Source organism: Marmota monax, unplaced genomic scaffold (assembly GCF_021218885.2).
Source record: "Marmota monax isolate L192 unplaced genomic scaffold, Marmota_monax_Labrador192_F-V1.1 WCK01_AAM20220418_F8-fsc00010, whole genome shotgun sequence".
Lineage (NCBI taxonomy): Eukaryota > Metazoa > Chordata > Mammalia > Rodentia > Sciuridae > Marmota > Marmota monax.
This window is the reverse complement of record NW_026692321.1, coordinates 19,316,766-19,333,427: the sequence shown is the minus strand read 5'-3', so window position 1 is coordinate 19,333,427 and position 16,662 is coordinate 19,316,766. Positions and strand designations below refer to the sequence as shown.

Sequence of the window (16,662 nt, the reverse complement as noted above, 5' to 3'; positions counted from 1 at the left end):
CTGGCTCTGCCTCTCACTGCCATGAGCAATTTTTATAACCTCACCTGTAAAAACAAGTCTAATAATACATTCTCCCATAACGAGCAGAGTCCATGCTAGGGTGTTGCTGAGGAGGTAAGCTGCTTACCACATCGCTGACTGGCTTCACTGTGTGATCAAAGCCCACACAGTTCTCATCCACCATGCGCAGGGCCTTCTGGAAGGCCTCCTCAAATGAACGTCCAATGCCCATAACTTCACCTGGAGGAACAAGATGAAAAAACTGAGGGCTTAGGGGCAGGACACTACCCAGCATACTTATGGTTTAGTCAAACCTCTGGGAGGCTCTCAAGGTAAGCCCCAGGGTAGTGGGATTCATGATATTTCACTATTAAGAAACCTCAAAACTTTAAGCTTTTCTCCCTGCCATTTTCATGGATAAGCTTTGTGCTTATGAGTAAATATGGAATTGATATGCCTAAAATGGACATGTTATAGTTTATCCCACTGGCCTGAACTACTGATGACTGCCCAGTTATTCGGCTTGTTTTATTTATACTGTAATGACACCATCTGGAATCTGCCTCAACCTTTAGACCTTTAAAAGGTTTGGGTAACAGGAAGATGACATCATTACTATTTGAATCCCTCTAGAGACAGTTATATTTTAAAAAGTATTCTAGAGTTTTTCCTCCTGAACTTTTTTCATATGTATATTTTATACACGATTATAGTACATACATAATGCCCACCCTTTTTTTCTCATAAATATTTTCCCACATAGCTGTGTGACTTCACAGACACCTAACTTCTGTGTGATTTGCCATAATTTAACTGCCAACTTACTGATGGACATTTAGCTTTTAAGTGCTGATTGTTACAAATGAGGCTGTGACGTTTTGGATTAGCTTCTTTTAATAAATTTCGAGAGGTGCGAGAGTAAGGGGTAAAGGCCCTTGGTAAATACTAATTACTTTATAAAAGTTTGTACTTTACAATAGAGTTTAACCAACCTTCTGAAAAGTGGACATAATTATTTTAGTTGGTTTTTGGTCATTAAATAAAAAAGAATATCTCTTTTGAACTAGATTTCTATTAACTAGTGAAAGGAAACTTTTTCTCCCCAGGTCTGCTTATGATTTCCTCTTCTATAAAGTTCTGTTCATGCCCTCTTATCATTTTTTTCTTTCTTTTCTTTTCACTATTGAGGACTGAGCTCAGGGGTGATCTATCACTGAGCTACATCCTAGCCCTTTTTATTTTTTGAGACAGGATCTTGCTAAGTTGTCAAAATTGGTCTCAAACTGGGTTCCTCCTGCCTCAGCCTTTCAAGCCACTGGGATTACAGGCATGTGCAATTGCACCTGGTTTACAATCCTCATATTTATGTTTCTTAAAAAGTTTGCCAGTTGCAGTGGCACACGCCTGTAATTCCAGTGGCTTGGGAAGCTGAGGCAGGAGGATTTTGAGTTCAAAGCCAACCTCAGCAAAAGTGAAGTGCTAAGCAACTTGGTAAGACCCTAACTCTAAATAAAATATAAAAGGGGGTTGGGACGTGGCTCAGTGGGCAAGTGCCCCTGCGTTTGATCCCTGGTACCACCTCTCCACAAAGTTTTAAAACACTAAGATGCTGATAGTGGTGCAAATGAAGAAGAATTTCTTTTCTTTTTTTGGTAATGGGGATTGAACCCAGGAGCACTTAACTACTGAGTCATATCCTTAGCCCTTTTTAATATTTTATTTTGAGATAGGGTCTCACCGAGTTGACTGAGTTGCTTAGGGCCTCACTAAATTGCTGAGGCTGGCTTTGAACTTGTGATCTTCTTCTCAGTCTCCAAGCTGATAGGATTATAGGCATGTGGAATAAGATTTTAATTCCTTTGTACTGTGGTTATAGAACCTTTTATTTTGGAATTTGTTAAATTTCGCACATTCATACAGGAATACCTACAAAATTTCTGAAATTATATAACTTGGAGACAGACACACACACATATACATAAAATATATAAAATATGCATACATATATATAAAATTTGGATGTGTATATATATCTAGATTAATCCAACCCTGACAAGATCACAGATGATTTTTTTTTTCTGGCTAAATAATCTTTCATTTTTCAAGGATTCATGTATCTTACTTGTACAATAAATCCTATAAAAAGTTACCAAAGAATACATTCTAAGAATACTTGAATAGATGTAAAACACTTATTATATATTTCAGCTAGGAATCATTCTTCAATTGTCCTATTTTCAATTTACTTCTCTTAGCCATAATTTAATTATGGCTTCATTCCCATGTTTATTATAATTTAACAGAAACTCATCTCCAGAAGGAACAACTTGGCAGTCTTGTAGGATTTCTAAAAATTCTGAAATAATATCTGAGCCCAGACTTGTTTAAAGGCCACTAGTGCTCTAAATGGAAGTCTGGAGCACAACGAAATGCTCTTATTTACTGAGCTGGTGACACTTGGTCTCATACATACATACTCTTGTCTTGGTTGAAATGTTTTAGAGAACAGTTTAAGGCAACTAAACTCCACTACTGGGTGGTGAATGACGGTTACACCCATTCATACTCATTGATAAAGCTCCCTATTATAATTAAGATCTCTCATGGCTCTAATCTTTTTTTTTTAAAACATATCTTTATTTACTTATTTGTTTTTTTACGTGGTGCTTTAGGATCGAACCCATTGCCTCGCACGTGCAAGTCAGGTGTTCTACCACCGAGCTACAGCCCCAGCCCCTTGCTCTAATCTTAACATTATTTTAAAAAACATTTCATTTAGTGACTGAGGCACAGAGTGTCAGGGTAGGAGATAGGCTAAGAATACCTGCAACTGGGCTGACTCAGATTTAGAAAGGTTCACAAGAAAACAGCAGTAATTGTTCTCCTGAAATTTAAGTATTTAAACTAACAGTGAATAAAATGCCACTGGCATTAACAACCTAGTGATGAGGCCATGGGTAAAATGCCATGAGGAGGAAATGCTGTCCATGGTTTCATGAACTGGTCTCCCAGGTGACAGGTGATGCACTGAACACAGGGCATGCAACTAGGAAGCCGATCTAGTTTTCACTCTTGGTTCTACCCACTACTCCTTTATGGGTCCTCAGCCAAGTCACTTTACTCCCAGGGGCACCTCAGTTTCCTCATTTGTTAAATAAGAGAGATGGGACAATCTGCCGCTTGTACCCTGGCCGAGTCTGCCTTCCAACACATTTCCAGGTGACTTTGACCCTGCTCCTGATGAGGACTATCTTAGTTTGAAGTGTCCCTATGAGCTCTCAGAAACCACATTTCTAAGTTGCTGCTAAAAAAGGCACCAGGGAATTTTTAGGCCAGGCTAGGGAACATTTGGTCCTAGTGGACCTTATGGGGGTGACCAGGGTATGACTCTCACCAACGCTCTTCATGCAGCTCCCAATCTTTGTGCTGACACGCAAGAACTTGCTGAGGTCCCAGCGAGGAATCTTTACCACACAGTAGTCCAGACTGGGTTCAAAGGCTGCTGTTCCCCCTGTAACAGAGTTCCTGGGGACCAGCAAGTAGGGTTGCCAGACAGACAGAGAAAAGTATACAGGACAGGGTGAGCTTCCAGATAGCTCTGACCCACACATCTAGACCAATATCCTTTTCATAGTCCTTGCCCCATGAATATTTTCTTCAGCTCCCCTGACCCATTTTTGGTAACAGGGATTGATCCCAGAGGTGCTTTTACCATTGACCCACAAGTCCAGCCCTTTCTAAAAAAAATATTTTATTTAGAGACGGGTCTCACTGAATTGTTCAGGGCCTTGTTAAGTTGCTAAGGCTGGCTTTGAACTTGTAATCCTCCTGCATCAGCCTCCCAAGCCACTGGATTACAGGCGTGTACCACTGTGCCCAGCCTCCCTGCCCCCTCTTAACACTAAGATTCCCCCTACCTCATACCTGAGTTCAGGCAGGGGGATGCCCAAAGCTAGCTTGGCTGCCACATAGGCTAGTGGATAGCCTGTGGCCTTACTGGCCAGAGCAGAGCTGCGAGATAGCCTGGCATTCACTTCAATGATGTAATACTGCAATGAGGGAGAACAGAGAAAAAGTTACTGGGTACCCAGCCTGGAAATCCCTGCCTAGAAGAGATCTCAGAAAGGAGAGAGAATAGCTTTTTCATAAGGACAGAGAACAAAGGGCCCTCCCTAAGGCTCAACCTACTAAAGTTGATCCAGGCTCTCAGGATCTACAGGGCCAGAAAACCTCTTAACTGTGAGGCCCAAAGATTACAGAAAGAAGAAGAGATAACAGATACAATGTCAGTTCCAGGGCCTCAGCCTCACCTGTTCAGACTCTGGATTCAAGGCATACTGTACATTGCACTCTCCAACAATCCCCAGGTGCTGGGTCACCTTGATAGCTGTCCGTCGCAGGAGCTGGTACTCTCTGTCATTCAGTGTCTGGCTAGGAGCCACCACTATGGACTCACCAGTGTGGATGCCCAATGGGTCTAAGTTCTCCATATTACATACCTGGGAAGGGGAATGCCACAAATGTCACTGCCCAAGGGAATCAGGAGATAGGAGGCTACATCTCTGGGGCTATGCCTAACCTGGATCTGAGGAACACAGACCTCTCAGAGATCTCAGCCCTGGTCTCTGCTCTTCCAAAAGCTCAGACTGCCTGAGCCAACCCTCCCTCCCCAATCACTCACCGTCACACAGTTGCCATAGGCGTCTCTCACCACCTCATACTCAATCTCCTTCCATCCCTTCAGGGACTTGTCTACCAGCACCTGGCTTGTATGGGCAAAAGCAGGAGCCACAAGAGCTGAGAGCTCCTCCTTGGTGGAGGCAAAGCCGGAGCCTAGACCCCCCAGGGCAAAGGCTGCACGCACCAGCACAGGGTAGCCCAGACGCTCAGCGGCTGCTTGTGCCTGCAATGAATGGAAGAGATTAATTCATAGGTTATTTTCTGCTTCCCACAGGTTGCCCAGAGCCAGAGAAAATAAGACATAAAGAAAATTACACTACTCTACTACCCAACCAGCTCTCGAACCTGTTCAAGAGAATTTGCTGCCTCGCTGGGGGCCACATGCTCTCCAATCTCTGCCATCCTGGCTGCAAAGGCACGTCGATCCTCAGTCAGCTCAATGGTCTCCACGGGTGTGCCCAGGACCCGGACCCCATATCGAGCTAATACTCCAGCCTTTGTCAGTTCCACACCACAATTCAGGGCTGTCTGGCCCCCAAAAGTCAGCAACACACCATCTGGCCGTTCATTACGTATCACCTGAAGCAAGAAAGAGGAGTCATAGGCCTTTAGACCTTAGGGGTAGAGAGTGACTCAAAGCAGCTTAGGAACCCAGAGTGACCATAAAACCCCCCCATCCACCAAGAGTCCCCACCTCAGTCCAGTCTTACCCCCATCATACCTGGGTTACATAGTGAGGAGTTATGGGAAGAAAATAGACCTTGTCGGCCAGCCCCTGAGAGGTCTGCACTGTGGCAATGTTGGGGTTGATCAGCAATGTCTGGATGTTCTCTTCCTTCAGGGCTTTAATTGCCTAAGAGGACAAGAATGACCCATCAGCTTCTATTATAGAAGCAAGTCTTGAAATAGTCTTTGGCCAGCATTTCTACTCTTCTTCTTCCCCTCCTTATAATCTCAGTTCCCTAATAACCGATTTCTATCCTTCACCACCTCCTTCTTTCTGTATATCCTCAGACTTCCTCCCTATAATCAACATTACTTCAGTCCTTAAGACTCTACTCACATTTGCAGGTCACATACACTGGAGGGTGCAGATGACTATGACTTACCTGAGAGCCTGAATAGTCAAACTCCCCAGCTTGGCCAATGGAGAGGCCCCCTGAGCCTAGGATCAGAACCTTTCGTGGTGGTGGAAGACCAGAGCCAGGGGCAGGAAGCCCAGCTGGACAGAGGCGCTCGGCCAGCCGTTCTCGAACTGCAGAAACAAATAAAGTCAAGGAATGGCACAGCTTAGTGGGACCCAAGACACCATCTGGATTAGTCCCTTCACTTTCAGAAGAGTTCAGAACAAATCATGCATCTAATGACAGAGAGAGGACCACCAGAACCCAGGACTCATGACTCTGGAGTTCCTAACAGAGGTGACATAAACTGTCTGAGCTTGCTTATGTTCCCACCACTCCCAAACTCCAACAAGTATTTCTGGGGCATGTTGATCTTATGTTTAGGTCCACAATCCAATTCTACTCAGAGTGCTTACCTGTCTGGCCTCCAGGGTTGCCAGCTGCAGCCTCTTTCACAGTTTCCAGAAAGATATCAAAAAGTAATTCCATATCTGAAGGACCTGCTTGGTGCTCTGGGTGAAACTGGACACTGTTGAAGAGATTGGATGCTTTATCACTGGCATGACATCAGCAGCCTCAGAGGTGGGTAGTGGACAGAGGGGACTCAGTTCTACTGCTGGGCTTTACTTTCCCCATCTTCAAAGACCCTAGGGCTTCAAAGCCACACACTTGCCAGTTACCCTGGCAAGACTATACAGGCTCACCTGAAGAATGGCAGGTTGTCGTGTACAATGCCTTCATTAGAACCATCATTGGCATTGGTGAAGAGAGGAGCCCAGCCTATGGGCAGGGAGTCTGTTTCCACAGCAAACCCATGGTTCTGGGATGTCAGAAAGCAGCGTCCAGAGCCCACCAACAAGCAGGGCTGGTTATGGCCTCGATTCCCATATCTGGAGATAGAAGCATGTCAAGTCACAGGCCCCTTTCACTCTCTTTCCTTCTGTGCCAAACCTAGCTCTCCTGGCCCTCATTACTTGCTAGCCCCACTCTTGTTCATACACTAACACTCTCTGACTCTCTTCCAGTCCCCAATGTACCCCACGCCCCCCTCATGTTACAATTGTGTCACCTTCCTCTTCTCACAAGTCTCACCTCATCTTGTAGGTCTTAGCCCCAATGGCTAAGGCCAACAATTGGTGTCCCAGGCAGATCCCAAACACAGGTCGGGGATTAGGCTCAGATAAGACACGGCTCAGTGTGGCTACCACACTGGGATAGGAGGCAGGATCACCAGGGCCATTGCTTAGGAAAAGACCATCATACTCTGCAGTGGGCAGAAAAGATATCATTGAACATAGGATTTCAACCAGAAGAGACAAACCACAGCTCTTATCATATGAACAGAAGCCCTGGTGCCTCGTCTTTTTCACTGAGACTATGCTATTTTTACAGGAGTAAAAGTTGCTCCTAGCAACTAGACTGATGGACTGATTTTCCACCCAAGCTCCTGGTCTGAAGCCCTGGGCAGGCCACAGCTACTCACGTTGGCTGTCTAATTCATGGTCCCAGGGAACCACAGTGACCTCAGCCCCACGCTGGCAAAGACATCGAATCTGATTATATTTGAGGCCACAGTCCAAAGCAAGGATCCGAGGGACGCCCCCTGCATTGAATATCTGCGGAGTCTAAGGAATAAAGAGCAACAACAGTTGGCTGCTATGATCAGCAGGTATAAGGTGTGCCCCAACCAACCCCTACCTTTGAGGTCCCCCTGATTCACCCTCACGTATTTATCCCAGTTGTGGGCAGAAAATAACCAACATGCTTCCACTTACAAAATTCTGCTGTCCCTTTGTACCTTAATGGAGACCTCTGGCACCAGGGGCCGGGCATTGGGGTCCAAGAATTGCAGGGCTGAAGGCTCAGTCCCATCCTGGATCAACTTCCCAAGCAGAGACCCTTGTTCCCGCAACTTCTTAGTCAGCTCCCGAGTGTCCACTCCTATAAAAATAGCATAGTCTCAGAGATCACACTCCCCCAACTAAGTCATCCAGGAGCACTTTCATTCCAGAGACCTAAGTCACACACCACTATTTTATGGGCATCAAAATCCTGGTCAAACAGCTGAGGTTGTAGCTTAGTGGTAGGATGCCTGCTTAGCACCTCAGTACCACATAAAAATAAAGGTATTGTGTCCATTTACATTAAAAAAAAAAAAAAAAAAAAACTCCTGATCAAAGGACACTACCATGAAGTATTTGTGCCCTGAATATCACATCTGAATTGAATCACAATTCTAGATCAATCCAATTATAGAAAGTTAATTCCACAAGGAAAAACGATATGATAACTTTCACTATATGAATATAGCCAACAAACTATGGAATATTCCTAGGGAAAAATGACCTGTTTTCCTCAAATAGGTTAAAGGTCCATAGATTACATTTAAGTAATAGCAACCAAATGTAGCATATGAACTTTGTTTAGAGCCAAATTCAAATAAACAAATAGTTAAAAGAAATTCCTGACCTGAGGAAATTTTCAACATTATCTGCATATAAGGAATGGATTTTTAAAAAATATAACAGCATTAGTCATTTTAAAAAAAAATTTCTTTCTCGTAGACATTAAACTACTGTAGATGAAATGATATGATGTTTGAGGACTGGGGTTGTGGCTCAGTGTAGAGCACTTGCCTAGCACACATGAGGCACTGGGTTCAATCCTCAGCACCACATAAAAATAAAATATAGGTATTGTGTCCACCTACAACTAAAATGTGTGTGTGTGTGTGTGTGTAAGTTTTAAAAAAGTGATATGTTTGAGATTTGCTTTAAAATAACCTAGGGATGGTAACAGTGGTGATGAAATAAGATCAGTCTTGAGTGGATGATTATGGAATTCATTATACTATTCTTTCCTTTGTATAATGGAAATTTTCCATTTGAGTGATAGCTCAGTTTCTTCCCCAAGCCCCAAATGCCAATCTAAACCTTTGACACTTTCTGTCACCTTAGACCTTGGTTCTGAAAGACTTCAGAAACCTTCTGATTCTTTCCATCTAGGCACACTATGCTCTGTTGTGACACACCAGTGGCCTGTCACCATACCTTGCAGGCCAGGAATGCCATGCTGCTGCAGCCATTCATGCAGGGTGCAGGTGGCACTCCAGTGGCTAGGTGTGGGGCAGCACTCTCCCACCACCAGTCCTGCCACATGGATCTTCGAGGATTCGAACCACTACAGACGAAAAGAGGAGAAGGTGAAGAGCTTGGGGCTAACTATCTCCCTACAGCATTTGCCCCCACTGTCTGGCCATAGACCTTCAACTTGACCACCACTTGACCACAACTTGACCTGTCATTCCTTCAATATACCTAGTATTTTATGCTTTTGCACGGATAGTTCCTTTACCAACTTTGCTGTGCACTATAGAAAATACTGAATATACAGGCTCAACATGCCTGATTGCTGAAAATGACAATCTGCTTTTCCCTTATCCAAAATTGAGTTCACAAATCCTCTTTTCTGTGAAGGAATTCCCATTCACCCACTATAGCTATGCCTCCTTCTAAGATTTCACCGAACACCTTCCCTTCTTGCCATTTACATTGTATTGTGAATATGTATTTATGTCTGACCACACAGTATCAGTTAATAAACATTTACTAAATGTTCACTAAGTGCAAGCATTTTAATAGATGCTGGGGAAAAGCAGGGAGTACAAAAAGAAGAGGTTCCTATCTTCATGATGTTAATTTCTGATTTAGGGAGCCAGAAACATATAAATAAATGTTAATTACATAGTGTGATAAAAAAAATAAGTTGCATAGTACAATACTAGACATATCATATTCTTTTCCCACTTTATTAGGGATTATCATTTAAAAAAGTATAACACAACTTTGTTACTCAATAAATAATAACAAAACAAAGTTTCTGGGGGAGGGAGTAGCACACTTAAATCACATTCAGCTCAATGGTGAAGGGTTTAAAGGAAGATGGATTTAATCCACACATGTGCAAGTCCATTTACAGCACACATGCCACAAAAGTATCAGTGTTAGGCTAAGGTTTTAGGAGGCCTCACTTCCACTGACCCTATCAGGATCTCAATTTTGCAGTTTTATAAACTCAATTTTGTCAGTGTGTCCACAGCTGATAAAGTTGATGACTGACATATGTTAACCAAATTCACAAGATATTGCATTATAAACTAGAATTCAGTGTGTTTAAAGGTTTATAATGAAGAAGGGTTCTTTTCAGGAATAACAATGAGAGTATCTCTTATTCAGTGCTCCCTTTTGCCAGGAGAGCAAATCAAGAATCAAAGGCTCAGCAAGCCTAGAATCAGGCCAAAGTAAGTTTTGAGGAATAATGAATCTAGGCTATGGTGACTTCCACTATTACCTAACTGCTATGTGTTGGTTCTTTTTTTTTTTTTTACTTGAACTCTCAGAGGGCAACTTAGTTTCCAAATTCCAAGGAGAAAGACTAGGGAAATCTCACTCTAGCAGGAGACTCAATTTTATAATTTAGAATAAAAACACTTGAAAAGTAGAAAATGAGAAAAGGCAATGTAAGAAGTCTAAAGGATAATAATCAATGTCACTGGTTTTTTAGGTAAACTAGTACTCACTGTCACCCAGAAAGGCATGACCCTTTCCAATCTCCTATTAATTTATGTAATGCCGGAGCCCAGCTCTCCTCACATGATTCTACTGTTATAAATCCTTTGCTGGTTCCTTAAAAAATTAAGCTCAAATTGGTTTGGCTTCAAGCCCTCCAGACTCACTACAACCTATCTGTAGGACTTTTATTTCTGCATTCCTAGCTATTTGGACAACTGTTCTCCCAAACCTTTGCCACTTTCCTGGCTCCATGCCTTCACTACAGACAAAATATTGCACTCTGCGCTTCTCCAGGTACTTAACAACCCCTACCTACAGTTGTCTTAGTATTTACCACTTCAACGGGTATCTTTGTTCTTTCCAGGATGCCTAGCAGGGTGTCAATGTCGTCACTTCACCAACAACTACTGATTTGAAAAGAAATGTAGAGAGAAAGGATTGGGCGTGGCTACCTTTCGGAGGCCGAACTCATCCACTTCATCTGGGGGGATGCCATAGTTGCCGATCAGAGGATATGTCAGCACTAAGATTTGTGCTTTGTAGGAAGGGTCAGTGAGAGCTTCGGGGTAGCCGACCATGCCGGTTTGAAACACTGCAAAAAGAGGCACGGCTGGACTCCGGCAAGGGCACCCTTCACAACACCGCCAGAGCGGAGGTTACCCTCGTGGAGGCTGCCTTGGTAGTGAGGGGTGAAAGGGCCGGGGCCGTGGCACGGATGGGGATGAGGGAGTGTGTAGGTGGGGCCTGCGCACCGCGGGTTGGGTAGAAGGGCATCTGAGGGGATGCGGTCGGCAGCCCGCCCGGGCTTGCTTACCCACTTCCCCGGCAGTCGACACAGCGGCCCCGAAGGGCCGGCCCCGCAGCACTGACCCGTCCTCCAACACCAGGGCCGCCATGGGAACCGAGCTGAAGCAGGGGTGAACCCAGAGACGCAGGAGGCGCTGCACGCCCCACTGGAACCACGCGAGGGCGGCGCGCCGGAGTCGGTCCACGTGGCTAGCAGCACAGAGCGCTAGAGAGAAGGCGGGCGCCGCGAGGTAAGAGCCCTGGGCGCGCTCCGCTACTGCACGACTGCGGCGGCGCGAGCAGCAGGCAGCGTGAGGGGCGGGGCCGGGCACGTTCGGGGCGGGGCTCGAGGTGCGCCCGCGTTGTCCCCGCTGCGCCAAACCAGCGAGACCTGAAAAACCCGGCCTCCACGAAGCTGCCCCCCAAGCAAGAAACACGAAAGACTAGCCGCCTTTCCCTAAAATGTAAAAAAGAAAAAAGAGAGGGGAAAAAAAGGGGAAAAGTTCTTCTTCTTCTTTTTTTTTTTTTTAATGTTTATTGTAGTTAACAGCACAAATGGGAACTGGTACTGGTTCATTCCTGACTCAAGAGTGTCCAACACTGGTGTAGTGCAATTTTTCTTTTTCCTTCCAAATGCAGCCTCAGACTTAGGAGGGTCCGTTGGTCAATGATGCCCGTCAAGTTAACAAATCTTCCTTGCTGGGCTATATACATCAGGATGATCTTAGGTCAGTAGGAAGCCCTGTGTAGTTCATGAAGTCTTGGCTTTTCGGCGCTGGGTTCCCCAAAGCAAAATGGAGAGGGATAGTGTGGTGGATCCCAGAATCCCAAAGAACATAAATAGTGAGAAGGAGCCCTGTGATTAACCAAAAAAAAAAAAAAAAAAAAAAAAAAAAATTACACAGCATTCATTGCACAGAGGACTACATCCTAACACCTAGTTCATTCTGGGCAATTCCCCTATAGCTCCTCTTCTCTAGGTAACTGGCATCAGCTTCTTGTGGCTTTCCTTTCAGTGAGGTTCCTGCCCTATGCATTCCTTTTATTACTAATAAGAAGATCAAATCCTCACCTGGTGCATACACTTGTATCCGTGGAAGCCATCAGCACAAACACACTGCAAGACACCAGGACCATCAACTGCACAAGATCCATTCTCGGGACACATTTCTGGAAGTCAGAAAGAAAGGAGAACATCACTGAATGGCATCAGGTTTATTCCAAAATATGTGCTTTAACTTAGTTCTCAGAATACAAATAATCAGAACATAATAATATTTAAGATCTTTTCTTTCCAAAGAGTTAAAGCCTCAGATCTTCAAACAAAAGACAACTTAAGTATCATTATATTTCTGATCTAAAACAGATAATATAAGGGAGGAAAGGAAATGCTCAGAAGGGTGGAGATAAGACAGCATACCTGGGTCTCCAGTGCTATTGCAAAGGTTCCTTTGCCCTTGGCAGATCTTGTTGTCTTTATAAGAGATAACTTGTTTCCAGGCATTATTACCCCCAGGACAGCTTATATCTTGTGGCAGTACCCTGAAGACAACATAGGTGATCATAACATGCAGCCTGAGGGGCTGAGGGTGTAACTCTGAGGTAGAGCAAATGCTTAACATGCAAGAGCCATAGATTCAATCCCCAACACCAAAAAGAATAAAATAAAAGAAAGAAGAAAAAGAAAATGTAGCCCAAAGTTACTGAATTTGTAGCATTTGCCCTATCCTGTTACTCACAGAGTCTGGAGCTGGATAAAGCCATGGAAGGTGTTGGCCAAGTTATCCTTGAGAGGGTTTGCTTGAAGGTCTCTGCAAAGCACACACTGTTCAGGAAAGCATCTTTTTCCTGATTATCCAATATTAATATTCATTCACTTTCTAAAGGGTCCATCTCCAAAGATTTTCCTATCAACACTTTATCATATTCACCTTTTGGGCAAGGGGGTACCTAACCACTTACATGATAACAGCAGTATATGCTTGAGGAAAGTTTGGCCCAGGATCCTCCAAAGAACAGTTCTGGAGATCCAATCTGAGGAAATAAAATAATTAGTATAACTATGTATCTTTTTTTTTACTCCAAGGCAAGGTTTGTATTTGATTATGCAGTCCCCCTTTCAGCTAATGATAATTGAATACAATTGTTTAGAGCCACAGACTAGGTGTTGTGGTGGACATTTCAATCATGCATTATCTGATACAATCAATACTAGCTATATGTAGTTACTTTAATTTAGTCTAAAAATTCAGTGTTTCATTTGCATTAGTCACATTTCAAAGTGCATGTGAAATAACCACCTTAGTGGCTATGTTTTGTTTAGTACAGATTAGAACATTTCCATTATCACAGAATATTCTATTGGACCAAACTGTTCTAATACTTTTTTCTATGCACTGTGCAAATATTGGAAGAAATTTTGTTCTTGTTTAGATTAGTGAATCTTATATCGATTCTCAGATCCACAGAAGACATTTAAATTTAAAAAAATGTATCACATACAGTTTTTTTTCCAAGTGCAATTTCTATTACCGACGGATTCTAAACTCCTGGACATTAAACTCCATGACATGCTATTTTTTCTTCACTATCTATTGTTTTCCAGTCCTTTATTTTACAAACATTTACTGAGTGCCATGTGCAGTGGTGAACACCTGTAATCCCAGCATCTTGAGAGACTGAGGCAGGAGTACCACAAGCTTGAGGCCAAAGGTATAATTTAATGAGATGTGTAAAATAAGCAGGATTGGGGATGTAATGTAGTGACACAGCTCCCCTGGGTTCAATCACCAGTCCCGGGCGGAAAATTTACTGAGTAACTACAAATGCGAAAATTAGGAGAGGATAAAATATATATAACACAGTATCTTAGTCTTCAAGTGGATTACAATGTAGTAGGGGAACAAGAGCATAACTTAAAAAAAAAAAAAACTAAAAATGAATACATTAAATTACAATATGAAAGAAATCATAGGAGACCATATACAGAAATTTGAATGGTATAAACACTAAGTGTTACAAGGGAAAAGATATTACTCTGGGATGTGGTAGTAGGGAGCATTCACAAAGGATGTTGGAATTTAAGTATTGCTATGTCCTAACTTGGTGGAGGAATGCAATTTTAGTTATGGAAAGAGGCATGAAGAAACAAACAAAAATGGAATGCCTTTGGGGAGGAGGCAAGTCTGGCTGGAGCTAGACCTTATGGAGGGTTTGAGTGGGCAAGTAATTTAAATGATGGACAAACAGGTTGGGACTAGTTATGGTAGTTCATGATTTCAACTGTATCCTGTGGGCAAGAAATAGTTACACATACAATATGAAGGCAAGAGGATGATAATGAAAAAAATTGGCTTTCAGAAAGTTTAACACAGGAAGTATTTAGGTAGATTAGGGAAAGAAGAGAACGAGAGCAAGGCATGACATTTTCCAATTTGAAGTTTAGAGTGTACCCAGGAAGAAATGTTTAATAGGCTAGAGATACCCACATGTACCTGGAGCTTGAAGAAGTCAAAGGTCACTAAAAGATACCTAATTTGGGGAGAGATTTGCATGATGGTTATAGTTGAAACCATTAGGAATAGGCAGATTCTTGGGCAGGATGGCACATATCTATAATCCCCACACATTGGGAGGCTGAGGCAGGAGGATCAAGAGTTCAAAGCCAGCCTCAGCAATTTAGCATGGCCCTAAGCATCTCTGTGACATCCTGCCTCTAAATAAAATAAAAAATAGGGCTAGAGATGTGGCTTAGTGGTCGAGTGCCCCTGAGTTCAATCCCCCATACCCTCCCCTAAAAAAAAAGAATAGGCAGACCCCCCCCCACAAAAAAAAAAAGTGTAAAGGGAGAAAGGCAGCCAGGCCAAGGAGTGAGGGGTTAACCTGAAAAAAGGGCCAGGAAGAGGAATTTGTCGTAAAGAAAAAATGAATTAATCAGAAAAGGAAGAAAAGCCTTATTAGTGCAGTGTCTTGGAGAATAAGGGGAGAATCTCTTCCAGACACACAGTAAATAACCCAAGTCTTGATAATAAACAAAAGAACAAAGCTCTTTTCAAAATGGTGCCATAAAAGCCCTTTTTTGGTACCAAAGGGACTTAACCATTGAGTCACATCAGCAGCATCCCCCCCCCTCCCCGCCTTTTTATATTTTAGCTAGAGACAGGGTATCGCTTAGTTGCTTAGTGCCTTGCTTTTTGCTGAGTCTGGCTATGAACTCGCGATCCTCCTGTCTCAGCCTCCTGAGCCGCTGGGATGACAGACATTCACCACTGAGCCCAGCATAAAAGCCTATTTTTAAAAAGGCCCAAACTATGACTTTTAAGCAGTTTCATCCAGGAAGCACAGGATTGTTTACCTAGCCAAAAACGCTATAACAAATTTAAAAGTTTGAGGATCATGGTTTAGATGCCTCCGGTTAGGCACCAATATTTATCCCAAAACCCAATCTGGCAAGGATTGTAGATTTAGGTCTGAAACTCTTTTCCGGTGTCCAAGGATGTCTTCTACTCCCTCACCCCAAGATGGTGCCCTTTTGATTCAGGCAGCAGCGGGCCTGCAGCATTAGCTCCGGAGTCTGCTTACAGTAAAGGGCCACGTTTGACAAATTTTGCACACTCCCCGGACACTGGGTACATATCTGCAGAAGAGAAAGAAACCTTATTAGGGTTGTAGAAAGAAAAGCCAAGAGAACAAACAAGGATCAAGAATTCACTGCCAGTACACCTCTCCAGAATTCCTCTAATGCAGGGGAGATGGCTCATGTCATATATTTTTATCAGGCTGGACTAGGAGATGCCATTTCTTCTCCTAAAGCTGGGCGCTGAACGAGTGAGTCAGATTTTCAATACCAGTCTTCACAGGGGAAAGATCTTTAACTTTGAGGATTACTACACAAGGTTTTTACTATGGTCTCTCCAGAGACTTCGCATCTTGGCAGCCCCAGTTTAGCCGAGCGTAAAAGGACTGCAGGAACACAAAGAACTCGTCAAGCATTACAGAAAGAATAGTCCTATCACCGCACCACGCACGGCATTCGTGACTGGACAGCTTGCAAAAGAGTCATAGGACTCATCCGCACGAAGAATTTAAAACTATTCAAAGGCTGAGGAGAGAGGAGGTCGAATTTCATAGGTCTTTGAATGTGGGCAGGGCGAGGGCGCGGAGGCCTGGGCAACGTGAGTACTGTGAGTACTCGGGAGTAGGATCCGTCTGGGGTATTCCTGGGGCTAGGATCTGGAGGCCTCGAGGAGGAAATCCGAGCTTGAGCCGGCAGAGGGAGGGGAGAACCGCGGGCAAGCGCGACACACAGAGGGTCAACAAACCCTACTTCAGCCCGGCTTCAATTTGCTTCTGTACCTCGGGTAGCGCCAGAGCCCTTTCCACGCCCAGAGAGAGGAGCAGGGCCATAGCCCTGGAAACCAAGCTTGCACCACTACTAGGAACGATAGGCGCCATTTTCCGCCCTCTCCCACCCTCCTTGACAGCTCGCGAGAGCAGCGCGG

General features: G+C 43.8%; 2 protein-coding genes and 1 long non-coding RNA gene across 4 annotated transcripts in view; 1 reads left to right on the top strand and 2 right to left on the bottom strand.

Moving 5' to 3' along the window:
• The window catches only part of Cad (carbamoyl-phosphate synthetase 2, aspartate transcarbamylase, and dihydroorotase), a 22,878-nt gene extending 11,420 nt beyond the window's left edge, over nt 1-11,458 (bottom strand). For both annotated transcript variants that reach the window (XM_046441461.2, XM_046441463.2), the window contains exons 1-16: nt 11,190-11,458; nt 10,828-10,967; nt 8,855-8,984; nt 7,603-7,745; nt 7,288-7,429; nt 6,897-7,068; nt 6,509-6,694; nt 6,221-6,333; nt 5,790-5,935; nt 5,402-5,533; nt 5,026-5,259; nt 4,682-4,903; nt 4,311-4,499; nt 3,925-4,049; nt 3,395-3,525; nt 128-240 (exon numbers count right to left, since the gene is read on the bottom strand). In XM_046441461.2, the coding sequence (XP_046297417.1) occupies nt 128-240; nt 3,395-3,525; nt 3,925-4,049; nt 4,311-4,499; nt 4,682-4,903; nt 5,026-5,259; nt 5,402-5,533; nt 5,790-5,935; nt 6,221-6,333; nt 6,509-6,694; nt 6,897-7,068; nt 7,288-7,429; nt 7,603-7,745; nt 8,855-8,984; nt 10,828-10,967; nt 11,190-11,271 (2,400 nt within the window). In that variant the 5' untranslated portion in view covers nt 11,272-11,458. The remainder of the gene's footprint in view (nt 1-127; nt 241-3,394; nt 3,526-3,924; nt 4,050-4,310; nt 4,500-4,681; nt 4,904-5,025; nt 5,260-5,401; nt 5,534-5,789; nt 5,936-6,220; nt 6,334-6,508; nt 6,695-6,896; nt 7,069-7,287; nt 7,430-7,602; nt 7,746-8,854; nt 8,985-10,827; nt 10,968-11,189) is intronic.
• LOC124090709 (uncharacterized) lies at nt 10,863-13,737 on the top strand. The gene is made up of 3 exons (XR_006851203.2): nt 10,863-11,054; nt 11,263-11,412; nt 12,178-13,737. It is a non-coding gene; the product is annotated as an uncharacterized LOC124090709 (long non-coding RNA).
• Atraid (all-trans retinoic acid induced differentiation factor) lies at nt 11,738-16,662 on the bottom strand. Its single transcript, XM_046441480.2, has 7 exons — nt 16,517-16,662; nt 15,676-15,797; nt 13,124-13,195; nt 12,901-12,972; nt 12,582-12,703; nt 12,234-12,331; nt 11,738-12,017 (listed from the first exon to the last, which is right to left on the bottom strand). The coding sequence occupies exons 1-7, from the start codon at nt 16,613-16,615 to the stop codon at nt 11,913-11,915; spliced, it is 690 nt and encodes a 229-aa protein (XP_046297436.1). The 5' UTR covers nt 16,616-16,662; the 3' UTR covers nt 11,738-11,912.